Source organism: Rattus rattus, chromosome 14 (assembly GCF_011064425.1).
Source record: "Rattus rattus isolate New Zealand chromosome 14, Rrattus_CSIRO_v1, whole genome shotgun sequence".
Classification (NCBI taxonomy): domain Eukaryota; kingdom Metazoa; phylum Chordata; class Mammalia; order Rodentia; family Muridae; genus Rattus; species Rattus rattus.
In genome coordinates this window covers 46792920-46809665 of record NC_046167.1, presented here as the reverse complement: position 1 = coordinate 46809665, position 16746 = coordinate 46792920, and the positions used below count along the sequence as shown (strand labels likewise).

The following is a 16746-nucleotide window of genomic DNA, read 5'->3' as shown; positions in this document are numbered from 1 at the left end:
CAGGCCGACAGTAACCTGATGTAGATCTCTCCCGAGAGACACAGCCAGAATACAGTAAATACATAGGTGAATGCCATCATTAAACCAGTGAACTGAGAACGGGACCCCTGTTGAAGGAATCTTAGAAAGGACTGAAAGAAATTGAAGGGGCTTGAGACCCCATATGAACAACAATGCCAACCAACCAGAGCTTCCAGGGACTAAGCTACTACCCAAAGACTATACATGGCCTGGGCTCTAACTTCATAGGTAGCAATGAATAGCCTAGTAAGAGCACCAATGGAAGGGGAAGCCCTTGGTCCTGCTAAGACTGAACCCCCAGCGAACGTGATTGTTAGGGGGAGGGCGGCAATGGGGAGAGGATGGGGAGGGGAACACTGATAGAGAAGGGGAGGGGGAGGGGTTAGGGGCATGTTAGCCTGGATAGGGAATAACAATCGAAATGTAAATAAGAAATACCCAATTTAATAAAGATGAAAAAAAAAGAAAAAAAAAAAAAGATTGGTTTGGTTTAGGCACCAAGGTCACAAATGGCTCTGGCCCAACCATCTAGAATTAACTGCTGCTGTGAAAGAGGAAGGATTAGTACCTTTTGTGGTATTTCCAAGACCAGTGCTTTGTGACTCCCTAGGGCGATTTGGGTCAGGGAAGGTTACTAGGCAGCAATGTCTACTAAGTGCAGAAAAGAATGTAGTAGGAGCAGTGACTTCCTGCAGCTGCAGCTGGCCGGAAGTGTTTCACTCAAGGACCTGGTTCTTTGTTTAATACCTATGTTTTTAGGTCATCACTAAGATCTTTCACCATGGAGATCCTTGTGTTTCTCTCTCAGCACTCCCTGTTGCTTAGCCTCTCTGGGTCTGTGTACTGTAGCATGTTAGTCCTTTACTTACAGCCAATAACCACGTAACATTTTTGTCTTTCTGGGTCTAGGTGACCTCACTTAGGAAGATATTCTCAAGATCCATTCATTTGCCTGTAAATTCATGACGTTATTGGGGGTTTTTGTTTGTTTGTTTGTTTGTTTGTTTGTTTTTCCGGAGCTGGGTACTGAACCCAGGGCCTTGCGCTTGCTAGGCAAGTGCTCTACCACTGAGCTAAATCCCCAATCCGTGTGTTATTGTTTTTAACAGTAGTGTAATACTCCATTGTATAAATGGACCACATTTTCTTTATAAGTTCTTTGGTTGTGGTGAATCTAGATTGTTTGTAATTCCTAGCTTTTATGAATAAACTTCCTATGAACAAAGGTGAGCAAGTGTCCTTATGATGGAATGAAGCATCCATTGAGTATATGCTCCAGAGTGGGATGGCTGGGTGTTGAGGTAGAACAACTTCCAATTTTCAGAGAAATCACCATATAGACTTCCACTATGGAAGTACAAGTTTGAACTTCATGAGCAGTGTAGTAGTGTTTCCCTTTGCTCTACCTTCTCACCTGCATGAGCTATTACTTATTTTGTTTTGTTTTCTTTGTTTTATCTTAGCCATTCTGACAGGTATAATATGGAATCTGAAAGGAGTCTTGACTTAAATTTTTCATATGTTACACATTTCTTAATTCCTCAATCATTTGAGATTCTTCTGTTGAGAATTCTGTACCCTATTTTATAGAATTTCTTTCTAAATATTTTGTTGAGTATTTTTGCATCAATGTTCATGAGAGAAATTGTTCTCTAATTTTTTCCTTTGCTCAGTCTTTGTGTGATTTAGGTATTAGGTTTAATGAGGCCACATAATGAGTTTAGCAATGTTCCCTCTGTTTATATTTTGTGGTGTAATGTGAGGAATATAGATATTAAGTCTTCCTTGAAAGTCTGGCTAAATTCTGTACTAGGATTTTTTTCTTTACTTTTCTTCTTTTTTTTTCTTTTTGAGGGGGGCAGGGGAAACTTTTGATACTGCTTCTATTTTTAAGTGGTTATAGGTTTATTTAAATTATTTCTTTGATCTTGATTTAACTGTGGTAAGTAGTATCTATTGAGAAAATGAACCTTTTTCTTTTAGATTTTCTAATTTTTTAGAGTACAGGTTTTTGAAGTATGACAGAATGATTCTTTGGATTTCCTCAGTGTCTGTTGTTATGCCCCATTTTTCATTTCTGATTTTGCCAATGTGAATATTTTTTCTTTGCCTTTTAAATAGTTTTCATAATGGTTTGTCAATCTTGTTGATTTTCTTAAAGAACCAATTTTTTGTTTCATTGAATTTTTGTATTGTTCTCTTTGTTTCCATTTTATTGATTTCCAACCTCAGTTTGATTATTTTCTGCCATCTCCTTCTCTGGGAGGTGTTTGCTTCTTTTAGATAGGGCTTTTAATTGCATAACTAAGTTGCTAGTATGAGATCACTCCAGTTTCTTCATGATTGCATTTAGTGCTATGAACTTTCCTCTTAGTACAGTTTTTATTAACAGTATAGTGTCCCATAAGTTTGAATATATTGTGCATTCTTTTTCAATCAACTATAATGACTATTTATTTAATTCCATCTTGACCCTGATGCAATTTTTAGGGAGATATTCACTTTCTGTTAGTTTGTAGGCTTTCTGTTGTGTCTATTTCTGTTGACTTCTAGCTTTAATCAACTGTAGTCTGATAGGATGATAGGGTTTATTTCAAATTTCTTGTATCTGTTGAGACTTGCTTTGTGACCAGGCTTATGCTGAATTTTGAAGGTTTTGTAAGGTGTTGAGAAAAAGGTATATTCTTTGGATTTGGGTAAAATGTCCTATAGATATCTGTTAGGTCCATTTCATTCATAGTGTTTGTTAGCACCAGTATTTCTTTGTTTAGTTTTGATCTGAATGACCAGTTTAGATTAAAACTGATGAGCCCCTTCAGCTCCTTTAACCCTTTCTCTAACTCTAGCAATGGGGACACCATTATCAATTCAATGTTTTGCTGCTAGCATTCACCTCTGTATTTGTCTTGCTCTGGCCAAGTCTTTCAAGAGAGAGCTATATCAGTTTTTTGTCAGCATATACTTCTTGGTGTCCGCAATATTGTCTGGATTTGGTGGCTGTATGTATATGGGCTGGATAACTATGTGGGGCAGCCCCTGGATGGCCTTTCCTTCAGTCTCTGCTCCATATATTGTCTTCATATTTCCTACAAGGAGTATTTTTGTTCCCCTTTTAAAAAGGACTGAAGCATCTACACTTTGCTCATCCATTTTCTTGAGCTTTATGTCATCTGTGGATTGTATCTTGGGTAATCCGAACTTTTGGACTAATATCCACTTATCATTGAGTGCATACCATGTGTGTTGTTTTTGTGATTGGGTTACCTCACTTAGGATGGTATTTTCTAGTTCCATCCATTTGTCTATGAATTTCATGAAGTCATTGTTTTTGATAGCTAAGTAGTATTCCATTGTCTAGATGCAGTACATTATTTTTTGTATCCATTCTTCTGTTGAAGGGCATCTGGGTTGTTTCCAGATTCTGGCAGTTATAGATAAGGCTGCTGTGAACATAGTGGAGCATTTGGCCTTGTTATATGTTGGAGCATCATTTGGGTATATGCCCAAGAGTGCTACATCTGGATCCTCAGGTAGTAATATATCCATTTTTCTGAAGAATGTCTGGACAGACTTCCAGAGTAGTTGTACCAGCTTGCAATTCGACCAACAGTGGAGAAATATTTCTCTTTCTCCACATCCTCACCAGTATCTAATGTCACATGAGTTTTTGATCTTAGCCATTCTGATTGGTGTGAGGTAGAATCTCAGTGTTGTTTTGATTTGCATTTCCCTGATGACTAAAGATGTTGAACATTTCTTTCAGTACTTCTTAGCCATTTGAGGTAATCCTCATGAGGATTCTTTGTTTAGCTCTGTACCCTATTTTTAAATAGGATTATTTGATTCTCTGGAGTCTAACTTCATGATATTAACACTCTATCAGATGTAGGATTGGTAAAGACCTTTTCCCAACCCTTTACTTGCCATTTTGTCCTAATGACAGTGTCCTTTGCCTTATAGAAATTTTGCAGGTCCCACTTTATGAGGTCCCATTTTTCAATTCCTGATCTTAGAGCATTCTGTCCAGGAAATTTTCCCTAGTGCCCACGTGTCCAAGTATCTTCCCCACTTTTTCTTCTATTAGTTTGAGTGTATCTGGTTTTATGTGGAGGTCCTTGATCCACTTGGACTTGAGTTTTGTACAGGGCAATAAGAATAGTTCAATTTGCATTCTTCTACATGCTGACCTCCAGTTGACCCAGAACCATTTGTTGAAAATGCTATCTTTTTTTCCACTGGATGGTTTTAGCTCCTTTGTCAAATATCAAGTGACCATTGGTGTGTGGGCTTATTTCTGGATTTTTCAATTCTATTCCATTATTCTACCAACCTGTCTCTGTACCAATTCCATACAGGTTTTATCACCATTGCTCTGTAATACAGCTTGAGGTTAGGGATGCTGATTTCCCCTAGAAGTTCGTTTGTTGTTGGGGATAGTTTTCACTATCCAGGAATGCAGCCAGCACAGGGATAGTCTTGTTTTTAAAACCAGTTTGTTTGTCTATATCTTTTAATTGTGAAATTGAGTACATTTGTATTTCTAGATATTAGTAACCAATGATTTTTAACTACTCTAATTTTATTGGTGCTGGTGGTGGTAATATGTGTGTGTGTGTGTGTGTGTGTGTGTGTGTTTATGCACACATGCATGCACAAATATGCATACAACTTCTTTGATGTTTTTGCTTGTGTGAGACTATTTATTACTTGTGTTCTCATGGGTATAATTGACCTTTATATATTGGAGTTTTTCTTCCAGTACTTTCTGTAGGGTTGGATTTATGGACAGACCATTGTTTACATTTGACTTTGTCATTAAATATCTTCTTTTTGCCATCTTTGTGGATTTAAAATTTTGCTGAGTACAGTAGTTTGGCCTGTTAACTTGGTCTATTAGATGATACAAGACATCTTCCCAGGTCCTTTTGGATTTTGGAGGCTCCATTCAGAAGGTAGGACTATTTCTAACAGGTATGCCTTGATCTGTTACTTGACCTTTTACCATTGCAGCTTTTAATATTTTTCTTTGTTCTGTATGTTTACTGTTTTATTTTATATTACATTACGCATTTTCTTTTCTGATCCATCCCATTTGGTGTTTGGTAACCTTTTTATACTTTTACAAACATATCTTTTTTTAAGTTAGAAACATTTCCTTCTATGATTTGCTAAATATATTTTGTGGTTTTTTTCTTTTTTTTTTTTTTTTTTCGTGAGCTGGGATTATCCTTCTATTCCTATTATTCTTAGTTTTGATCTTCTCATGGTTTCCCAGATTCCCTCGATGTTTTGTGTTAGGAATTTTTTAGATTTAACATTTTCTTTGACCGATAAATCTTTTTCCTCTATTGTATCCTCAATGCTTGAGATTCTCTCTACCATCTCTTGTATTCTTGGTGATGCTTGTATCTGCAGCTATAATTTCAATTCCTAAAATTTCCAATTCCAGAATTTCCTGAGTTTGTGTTTTCTTCTTTGCTTCTGTTTCCATTTTCAGGTCTTGAAGTTTCTTCACTTGTTTGTTTGGGTATTTTCTTGCCTTTCTTGGCATTCCTTGAGGTATTTATTGATTTCTTCTAATTTTTTTTTGTTTACCTTTTCCTTGGTTTCATTAAGGGATTTTTTTTTCATTTCTTCTTTAAGGACCATTAAGTATATCTTCTTTAATTATATCTTCATAAAATTTGTTTTACAGTAATTTTCTTTTGCTTCAGTTGCATTGAAAATATTTAGGTCTTTCTGTCAAAAGTTAGTGGTACTCTGGTGACACCGTATTGTCTTGGTATTTGTTGATTATGTTCTTAGACTGGTGTTTAAGCATCTGGATTTGGGATGATTATATGTCTTTGTGCTGATTTCTGTGTTTTTGTCTTTGTTGGATGCATATTTTATTCCTTGGTTTTGTTTTTCTCTTTATGTTCTGGTCTTTGAGGCCTGAATTTCTAGTAGACAATAAAGAGTCTTTCTCAGGTTGAGAGCTAGACTTCTGTTGATTTGGTTTGGGGTCAGCAGATACATCTTGGCAAATTATTCTTTGAGTGAAACTCTTTCCATCTCTTACTTTTTAGCCCATCTTGATTGCTTTATCACTTCACGAATCCAATTTACATGACAGTCTTTATGCTACTGAGATCCTGAAAAGTGTCTTTTACTATGAATGTGATCTGAATCTGTGGCTGGAGGAGAGATACTCAAAAGAGAAACACTGCAGTCCCACCTGTAAAAGTCTGTTACCTTTATACTTTCAAAATAATTGGGTTTGTAGTTATGCTGGGTTGGGAGATCAATAGTGCTTACAAAAACATGTTGAAAAAATTTTTCACTCTTTAACAATTAAAGGGATAGACATCAGCAACATCTGCCACACCTACAAATTATTGAGTATCTTATATCATGAGAAATTTGTAATTAAACAATAATGCACAAATTTTACAAAAACAGAATGTGTAATAAAAAATGATAAAAAAATTTGTTTCCTGGTGACCTTTCTAGGAAAACACTATGTTTTTTTTCAAATTTTTATTTCTAAATGATATAGTGAGGAGGAGTTATGGTTTATATTGAAAAAGAACACAGTTTATCATGGTAGTAAAGATGAGGTGACTTGTTTTATTGCCTTTAAAATCAAGAATCAGGATGAAAAGAATGATTGTTTACTCTTTACTTCTTTCATTTTTCAAATTCAGTCTTAGACATAATCCATGGAATGGTGTTTTCCACATTTATGGAGGATCTAGGATAAGCTAATATAAAAACTCCCTTAGTTTCATCAGTAGAGGCTTATGTGCTAGATTTCTCATGTAAATCTGGCATTCTGTATTAATTGCCACAAACTACCCCTACCAGCATGACTCAGATCATGCTGTATGCAGTAACTTTGTACATCATTTCTATATAAGGTCATGGACTTGTATTAAAGCAAAATATATTGAGTTCTTCTGTGAGTCATTGTAGTCTTTCACAATGTGAGCTGTTCATAAGTCTAGAGCCTGTCTTGAGACTTGAAGAAATCTTTATAATGGAATCAGTTTGGGTCTAAATCACTTTACTAGTGCCCTAATATATTACCTACAACACATATAGCCGTCCTTCTTGTCTGGTTTCACTCCATGCCTTCAGCTTTGCTCACTGGAAAATCAAAAGGATTTTATATGTCTAGTACTGTGGTATTTCTAATTTTTTTTTCGGAGCTGGGGACTGAACCCAGGGCCTCGAGCTTGCTAGGCAAGTGCTCTACCACTGAGCTAAATCCCCAACCCCTACTGTGGTATTTCTGTTTCAATTTAAAATGCCACCTTTCTGGCTTCATACAATGGCATTTTAAACCTCCTTACAAGGTTTTGCAAATATGCAACACATTGCCTGACTTCAGGGACTCTTCGTAACCTGTGACAAACTTAAAGAGTACTGTTGTTCTTCTATCTCCCATTCCTACAAAACTAGTATCCCTTGTACAGTGCTGCCAAGTTTTCTAGCAAGGTTGGCTCCTGTACACCACATGAATGATTAAAGAGTTAATGACCCCAAAACCTAAGCTGAGAGGGAATTTTGATAGCTACTGACACATATAAGCTACGAGGCTCCAAGAACTTTCTAATGAAGTCTAAAGTAATGGTGTGGCCTGCTAAGCTAAGGACATGCTGATACCATCTACAGACTGCTAAGATCCAGGAGGCTTCTGACAAGGGACCCCAGTAGATGGCAAGATCACATGTACTAGAAGAATTACCCTACTTTTGAGTAGGATATGCACCCCTCTTGTTAAGGTCACAACAACCTCCAATGGTAATTACAACTTTGAGACTAGAGAAAAGACTTGCAGATAGAATTTTCTATGACAAGAAATTCCATTGACCACAAAACCCAAGGTCCCTGTGCTACAGGCCCACTGTCCCTATTCCTGTGGAGAGTTTGTCACACTTCATTGTTCTGATTTAAGGACAGTCAGCTCCTGTTGAAGGTCCATATATTCTTACTTTTGTTTCCCTATTGCATTGATTAGTCCCATTCTAACAATCACAGTCTCCAAGGTGATGTTAGATCATCCAAGTTGAGGGAGAATATTAAGTAAAACAACTAAATATTATCTAGGTCTAAATATAGTTATTCTTTAACACACTTCATTGTAAGCAAAGTTTCTCTAAGGAAGAAGCAGTTAAAAGAGGCAGTCAGACCATATTATTATTTATTATTACTTTTTAGTTGGTTTGTTGTTGTTGTATTTAATGTTCTCATCCTGAGTTCTACTAAAGTTGTACTTGTTTGTGACAGTGAACACTGGACCTTGAACAGTTTTGTTAAACATCTCTAAGTGTTACATGAATAAAGATTGTGAAGAGATAAGATCTAATGGCTTACACTTGGAAAATATTTAGAAGGAAAAGAAACATAGCAGTTATGAATGTGAAAACAGATACCAGGCCTGGTTGAGAAATGTAGCATGCAAAACCAAAAGTTTTCTGAAGAATCCCAAGATCATGGTACTTCCTAGGAGTTATTCAACAGTGAAGCCTTGTAAAATAAAATATTGTTAGTGTATTAGATAAAGCTAAGTTAAATATTGGAGATAGAAATATAAATAAATAAATTATCCAATTAAAAAAGAGTAAATTGGACTGGATGTGTAATGAAATAGACGACCTCAGAATACTGATTCACTTTCATTGTGTCCATGTCACTCTGCTCTGTACTAGTGAGAAATGTTAATAAAGACCTATTCGGTCCAAGTTAAGGTAAATACCAAAATGAGGCATGTTTTGACTTTTTTACTATTAGTATGATTGTTATAGTTATAATCAAATATGTTCTATTAGCTTTTTATTAGGTTTTTCTTTTTGGACTTAGGTGATGTCTGTTAGCTTGCCTGGATATCTGTGACAGTAGATGTTCTTAGCTCCTAAAGGGAAGGCTTTTGATATTTTTTGGTAAAGTCAATGTGATATCTTTATTAAAATAACCTTCAATACATCTCTTTTTGAATGGTAAATCATCATTACTATGTGCCTAATCTAGAAAAGCAATTCAAAATGTTGCTTCGGTGTTGTCAAAGACTTATGAGAATATTACTCAATATGAATGACTTGTCTGAGGCTCTGAGTCCCAATGGTAAAAATCAATGAAATATATAAAACTTTCTTCCAAGTTTCATTAAAAACTTCAAAATATATAAAATCCTGAAGACAAAAAAAATGTCCAAGACATAGCTATTTATTTAAAGCAAGAAATTGCCATCAGTCTTTATGAGGAAGAGATAGCTGTGACTACTCACAGTATAACTTGTTTTACTTTCAACATAAAAATTAAATGAACCATATACAGAGAACTGTATCAGTGAACCTAAGAATAAGGTAAACCATGAACTTAGAACTATGTTAATGCTTCTGTTAGCTGGCCTCCTTGTACCCTGAGGGGTAAATAATGGAAGTTAATACTTCCGTTTTCCCCTGCCAGTTTGTAACCTTAGGGCTGCTGTGCTAGAATATATAAGAAGTAGAGTATGAGGACATAGAAAGCTTCCAACTCTAGTGAAGCATATTCCCAGAGTCAAGAGCTAAGCCTGGGTAAGACTCTGCAGAGATGCCCCCTTCTTTGATTCAATCTTGCTCCTGTAAGTAACTGTTTACCAAATTTCTTCCATATAGCTCAGGTACTGAATGATATTTCAGAGATTCTGTACAGTTTGCTTTTCTGGTGTTATCCTTTCCTTATCAGGAATGAAGGACACTGATTAATAACTAGCCAGGAGAAGTAAAGCCCAGTGGATCTGAGAAATATTTTCTATTCATTATTCTAAGAGCAATTGTCAGGGCATTTATGAATCTTTGTTTCTTACAGAGTAATAATCTTAGGCTAGAGTCATGTAGCAATGTCTAGAGAAATTTCGCATTTTCTTAGGTGACTGAAGTAGAGAATATGAAAATTACTAACAAGTATGAGAAATTAGGATGTTTTTGCATAACCTTAAATAGTCAGGAGATACCAATAATATGGAATGATCTATATCAAAACGTCAAAATTTGAGAAGTGGACATAAGATATGTCTGCTTATGGGAGATTTTTCAGTGTTAGTATTTAGCCTTCCCCATGAAACAATTAAAAAAAAGCTAAAGAACATCAATTATATTTATGTCATCCCTTTTATTAAGACAGTTTGATAATATTACAAAGACTCCTACTAGTGGTAGGATTACTGTAAACAGTAAGTTCAGAGAGAAAACCATTACAAGCTTTGGGAAAAACTCTTGAATAGGAATATTATCAGGAGCAAGTGGATTCATCATACAGAATTCTTTTTCTGAGAGGATTCTGTTCTTCCTAAGGATTGAAAAGCAGGCAGTCATGTGCTTGTTCTTAGCAGGCAACAAGACAGGGTAAAAGGTGTTGTGCTATTTTTGGAAACATACTTTGTCTCCACTGATTATAAGACAAAGTCTTGCAGTGAGTGACAGCTGAAAGTCTAAGTGCTCAAGACATTAACTGTCTAAGAAAAAAATGGAAGTCATTCCATTCATTCACATATTTAGGAAATCCCAAATGTTTGGAAATTTCAGAATCATATCTGACAGAAATCCAAAGATATGAGAAGTCACCAACTATGCAAAAATAGTCAAACTATGTATTTGTTCAAATTAATTGTTTTGTTGTAGTTTACAGTGAAAGATGCTATTTACTTCCATAGCTTTATAGGGCCAGATCATACAGAGGAGGACAATGGACAGGGATATTATTAAGATTGAAAAACCTCAAATGAATATCTATCATTGTACATAGATCCTTTTTCTATATAGCAGGGGCTCTCCTGATACTGTTAATGGCAAATCTCTTCCTGTGGGAGAAGGTATCCTCTGCACCCATAAATCCCAGCGAGACTACTCTCAATGACTTGAAGGACTTGTTTGATAATGCAACTGTACTTTCTGGAAAGATGGCTGAGCTTGGTTTTGCCATGCGCAAAGAATTTGTAAGTCCCTCATAATCTCATGGCTCTTTCCTAAAAAGGAACTTTCCAGTTGAGCAGCACATTACACTACAATTTAATGGAAAGTGTCATGCAACAAGATTTTAATATCTCTTTCAAACATAAAAAAAGGTAGATGGTACTCAAAAGTGGAAAAGGGAGAAAGAGGCAGTTACATGACATCTCAAAAATATATGAAACCATTCAATAATTTTAATTATTTGCCTCGATGTAACTATTCTAAGAACACACTCATAAAGACCTAAAAGATTTTACTGGTAAAGAACTGTGACTTTCTTATCTTGTTTCAAGCAGGTCAGTCTCTATGGCACCTTTGCTTAACACACTTCAGATATCATAAAGGAAAAACATATTATGAGGAATTGAATGGAATGAATACCACTAATGTAAACTTGTAAAATATCGAGATGGGGAGTAGATATATTGCCTTCTTGGAAACATCTCCAACTAGATGTTTAAAGGTTTCTAGTACATGAATTTATTCAATGGGAGGACTAAATTAGACATAGAAACAGTCTGGATGTTATCTGTTTCAAGGTCAATCAAGGAGAAAAATAGACAAGGCTTCAATAACAGAAGTATCTAAAAAATGTTTCTCTGAATTTAAAATAAAATATATTTATGCTGTTTACTGAAATGTTTTATTTTATTCCTTCATCCTCTTTTAGTTCAGCAACTCATTCTCTTCAGACATATTCACTAATATTGTAAGTACCTCTCTGATTTCTGTCTTCTCTCTCCAAAGTATCCATGCTAATTGTTGCCTTGTGCCTTGCATAAGAAAGCAGCAAGAACCAATCCAAATAAAACACTTCCTAGGGTGAAAGAAACCTTAGCCTCTAGCTTGAAAGTAGGACTGCTTCTGAGAATAGGGTTTGCAAAGAATAAATGAGTATTCAAGTTACTATCAAATTTATGTTTTATTTTTAAACAACTATTCTTATGGTATAAAAGCAAGAATTTTGCTAAGAAAAGAATTCTGATTATAAAATCAAAATATATGAATATTAGTCTCTTTTTGTTTTGAATTTCAGTATTGCTTAGCATCCCCTGAAATGACGGCCTTTTATGTCTATTGTTATTATAATTAACATAATTTCATACAGGATTTATGATAGAATTTAAATGGTATAAGTATATATATTCACTGGAAATAGAAAGAAAATAAATGATTTTATAATGCCAAGTTAAAGGAAAAATAAATTTGAAATAATAGCAAACAAGAAATTGATAAATAATCATATATATTTACTATAGCTTTCGTTTCAAATCAAACTTAAGGATGAAATATGAAAAATGCTATGCTTTTTCTTTTGTCATGTTTAAGGGTTCTCTTCAATTTATTATAAATTTTTAGATTAGTGACAAAACAAGTGAATAGTAAATATTAAAAGAGGATAATAGTTTAGAAAGTTAGGTGATAGGTCAAATGAGGTTACTGACTTAAACTGAATATTAGATAAAATGTATTCTGTTAAGTTTAGATTTCATGCAGTGCTTATTTATAAAAATTACAGGACTATTAACAGAATTGGTACTCTGTATCATCTTCTTTTTCTATCAATCCCCAATGTTCATTTAACTCAAATTTCTTTTTGAACATTTTTAGATATTAGATCTGCACAAAAGTAAGGAGAATATAATCAAGGCTTTCAACAGCTGCCATACTGTTCCCATCAATTTTCCTGAAACTCCTGAGGATATCCGAACGACCTCGGTGGGTCCTCTTCATTTCTCCTAAAAGGCTGAAGTCCACTGTCTTTGCCATGCTTGCAGGTTCTTATGAGCACTGAGAGGCGTGTAGTAATCAGAACAGTAGGAACGATAAGGAAGAGTGCACAGTGAAATAAAAATCATGGTGTACACTTGAAAAATTATAAAGGAAACCAAATACTAAATAATCTTATAGCAGATCATTATAAACTGTTCATTGAAAAGATTGTATTTTACCAATGTCTTCACACTGAGAATTGACTTATTATTCTGTAAGAAACTTTGAACTGAAGTTCACACCTATTTTTAAAGCACATTCATGTACAAGCCTAGGACAGAAAGACCCAGTTTTCTTTTAAATGAATTAATAATGTCTCCACCATGTTACATTGTCATTTGTGAATAGCCAGCAAGCTAACTCTTCTTGGATCCCAAGCATCTCCTGGTTTTTCATTTGATACTGACCTGCCTCCCAAATCCCAATTATATATATATAATATATATAATTATATAATTCTTCTATATATTACCTAGAAGTGTGTGGACAAGGGAATCCTATAAATACTGTCTACTGTTTCTCACAAGAATATCATTACTTCAGTTGTGATGAGATGTCCTATACATTACAGCATCTCTACCTAGATCTTTTTTATAATCTCTCCTTTTTAAGCTATGTCCAGAAATTACACTCAAATAGATTACTTAGGTATCATTTAAAAGTAATAAAGTGGAAGTAGAAGAAGATGGAGACCTCATATTTCTGGAGATTTACTCTATTGTAGAAATGTCAGAAAGTAGTTTGAGAGTGCTTCAGTTAATCCTCCCCAAATGCAGCTCAGACTAGGACATGGATATATTGAAATGTTTTGTGTGCCTTGTGTCATCAACCATCCTAGTGATAATAAAATTCGGAGCCTCATCTGACTCAAGCTCACAGTCTTACTCATATGCTCCTGGAGCCCTGCATTGTCATCACTTCCACATGGTCCTTTCCTTCATTCTCATATTTCTCTTAAAGTATCTACTGAATCCTGCTTTGTTCATTGTTCTCCTGAGCACTAGATTAATTAAAAGACAGCAACAAAGCAAACATTTTCAAATCAGTCATGTGGTAAATATACAATTCTGACCTATTCTGAAGAGTAAAATTTCAATTGTGCTTTTTACACAAACAATGAGCTCCAATATCCTTCAGATATGCTTGTTTGCAATGTTCTGTTTTGTTAGAGGTAAGGGGACAGAGTGTGTTGTTAGCTGAGAAACCATGTTTATAAATTACAGGTTGTCTTTAAGGTACTATTCTATTAATATCCCAAACTTCATAATGAGTTCTTTTCATAATTTTGTCAGCATTATTTTCACTGGTGTCATATATATTAGTTAAAGGATTTACACTTAAAACTGGTGATATCTGGCCTTATGATTCAAGACTAGTAGGCAGCCCCTCAGGCCCAAGAAAGCTCCTGGACAAGCAAAACAGTCAAATATATAATGCCTTAGAAAAAAATGCAGATGACAGATTTCATACAGAAAACAGAACATGCTCAAGGATATAGTTCCTTATAAATTGTTTATATAAACTGTTTCATTTTGTAAACTACAGGTGAATAGTTTAACTTTTACATTGCTACATCATTTTCAACTCCAGAAAATGACATTTCTCCATTAGAATAGCAAGTAGCTCTATTTGTTCATGTTTTTTGATTAAAAGCCACATGTAACTAATGCTCTATATTTTCCTTGTCTTAATATGGTTAGTCAATAACTGTTACACAGTTTGAAGAGTTTTTGAAAATGATTCTTCAGACACTGCTGGCCTGGAAAGACCCTCTGCAACATCTAGTGACAGAACTCAGTGCTTTGCCAGGATGCCCTTATAGTATCCTATCAAAGGCCAAAGCCATTGAGGCTAAAAACAAAGACCTTCTAGAGTACATCAAAAGAATAATATCCATGGTGAGTAATTTTTTTGACCCTCTGATTTTCTCTTTTATGGATGACATGACTTCTGTAGGGAATGATAATTTTGAAACACTTCACTTATGAGATCAAAATCTAGGTACTTTAACTTGTATTAAGCCTCTTCATTACAAGATACACAGACACAGACACAGACACACACACAGACACACACACACACACACACAGACACACACACACACACACACACACACACACACACAACAAGTCCTCAAGTTATCTGGAAAGCCCCTTTTCCTGGGCTGAGTGAAATACCCACAAATAACTCATTTGATATTTCACCTTCCTTTATTTGATATTTATATCTACATTTTAAATGCTATCCCTTTTCCTGGTCTCCACTCCAGAAACCAGCTATCCCCTCCTGCTCCCACTGCTCCTATGAGGGTGCTCCCTCCCATCTCCCCACTCTGGCATTTCCCTACACTGGGTCATCAAGCCCTGACAGGACCAAGGGCCTCTCCTCCCATTGATGCCTGACAAGACCATCCTCTGCTACATATGTGGATGGAGCCATAGGTCCATCCCTGTGTAATCTTGGGATGGTGGTTTAGTCCCAGGGAGCTCTGAGTGGTCTGGTTGGTTGACATTGTTATTCTTATGGAGTGGCAAATCCTTCGAGCCTGATATAGCTATCTATTGAGAGGCTCTTCCAGAACCTGACAAACACAGAGGCAGATGCTCACAGTTAACCATTGAAATGAGAACAGAGTCCTTATTTGATATTCTTATATCAATGATCTGCTTCCTACATGAAAGAACTGCCTTCAGTTTTTCCATTGTCCATTGGACAAACAGATGGGTATGCTCAAATCATAATATGGGATTGCCTATTATCTAATTGCAAGTGAGGTACTTTATTTCGCATCAAATTAGCCTAAGATATATATATATATATATATATATATATATATATATATCCTAGATGGTGTGAAGACATAGAGTGTCCTATGACAGAAACAGAAATCCATGCCTGTGACAAAAATTTCACATTTATAACATTTGCTTAAGTGTAATTTAATATTTATAAGGGCATAGGGCATAGGTCCAATGAATACAAACACTAATAATAAGTGTCATATCTGGTCAATAGGTTAATCCTGCAATCAAAGAAAATGAAGATTACCCAATCTGGTCAGATTTGGACTCTCTGCAGGCAGCTGATAAAGAAATTCAACTTTTTGCTCTTTATATGTTTTCCTTCTGCTTACGTTCTGATCTAGAATCACTAGATTTTCTAGTCAATTTGCTAAAATGTCTGCTTCTTTATAATGATAATGTCTGCTACTCAGGATTTTGAAAAATTGCATGATCTATCTTGGAAACTTCTAATTTTATGCCCTTTTAATATATGATTAAATCTTATGTGTCTATAAATAAAAGGAGACATCAGATATGTCGAGGATGGAAAGAAAATTGGTTGGTATTTTATTCTATTAGTAATAAATATATCAATAGCATCAAAATCTTCCTATCCAAACCCTAGATGTTCAACTGGCAAAGGATATAATTCATAGCGCACTTTAGAACTACACAAAGTTAATGTGGATAAAGTTACAAAAATCAATGAAGGAGATTACTATTAAAAGTACAATATTTCTATTACAGATTTGGAAATATTGGGATATGTTAAGAGAGTTGGCCATGCCTATAAGGCAACTTTCACAGTAAAATGCCAGAAAATAAAAGTACCATGCTACTGAATTATGACTAATTAAGAAAGTTTTGCATTTAAGTGATGAGTGTGTATGAATAAAGTGGTATAAACGTAAAAGAACTCTCTACTTCTCATCTTATTTTCAGCTGTTGCTTTCTGAATTCTTGTCTTCATAGTAATACTATAGGTATATTTAATCTAGTCTCTTCAGTTTCTGTCTATGAAGTCACATTTGGTCTAGTTACAACCCCTCATGTTCATATCAGTTAATATATTGCACCGGTCTCCTGTGGATTAAGTCAAACTGCAGGAAAGGCTGTGTTCATCCATTTCTACTAAAGTTGTCGTCTTCCTACTTCTCTCTATCTGATCCTTAGATTTTGCAAGGATGAAATAT

The 16746-nt window shown here is 35.1% G+C and overlaps 1 protein-coding gene across 2 annotated transcripts; it reads left to right on the top strand.

Moving 5' to 3' along the window:
* The first annotated feature begins 9528 nt into the window (after nt 1–9528).
* On the top strand, nt 9529–16466 carry LOC116883887 (prolactin-7D1-like). Of its 2 annotated transcripts, none has more exons than XM_032885153.1 (6): nt 9529–9628; nt 10809–10981; nt 11668–11706; nt 12609–12716; nt 14489–14668; nt 15786–16466. In XM_032885153.1, exons 1-6 carry the CDS (start codon nt 9598–9600, stop codon nt 15990–15992), a joined length of 738 nt encoding a protein of 245 aa, XP_032741044.1. In that variant the 5' UTR covers nt 9529–9597; the 3' UTR covers nt 15993–16466. The 2 variants fall into 2 exon arrangements, with proteins under 2 accessions (XP_032741044.1, XP_032741045.1); XM_032885154.1 differs by having other exon boundaries at nt 9557–9628; nt 10812–10981; nt 15786–16103.
* Nucleotides 16467–16746: the final 280 nt, after the last annotated feature.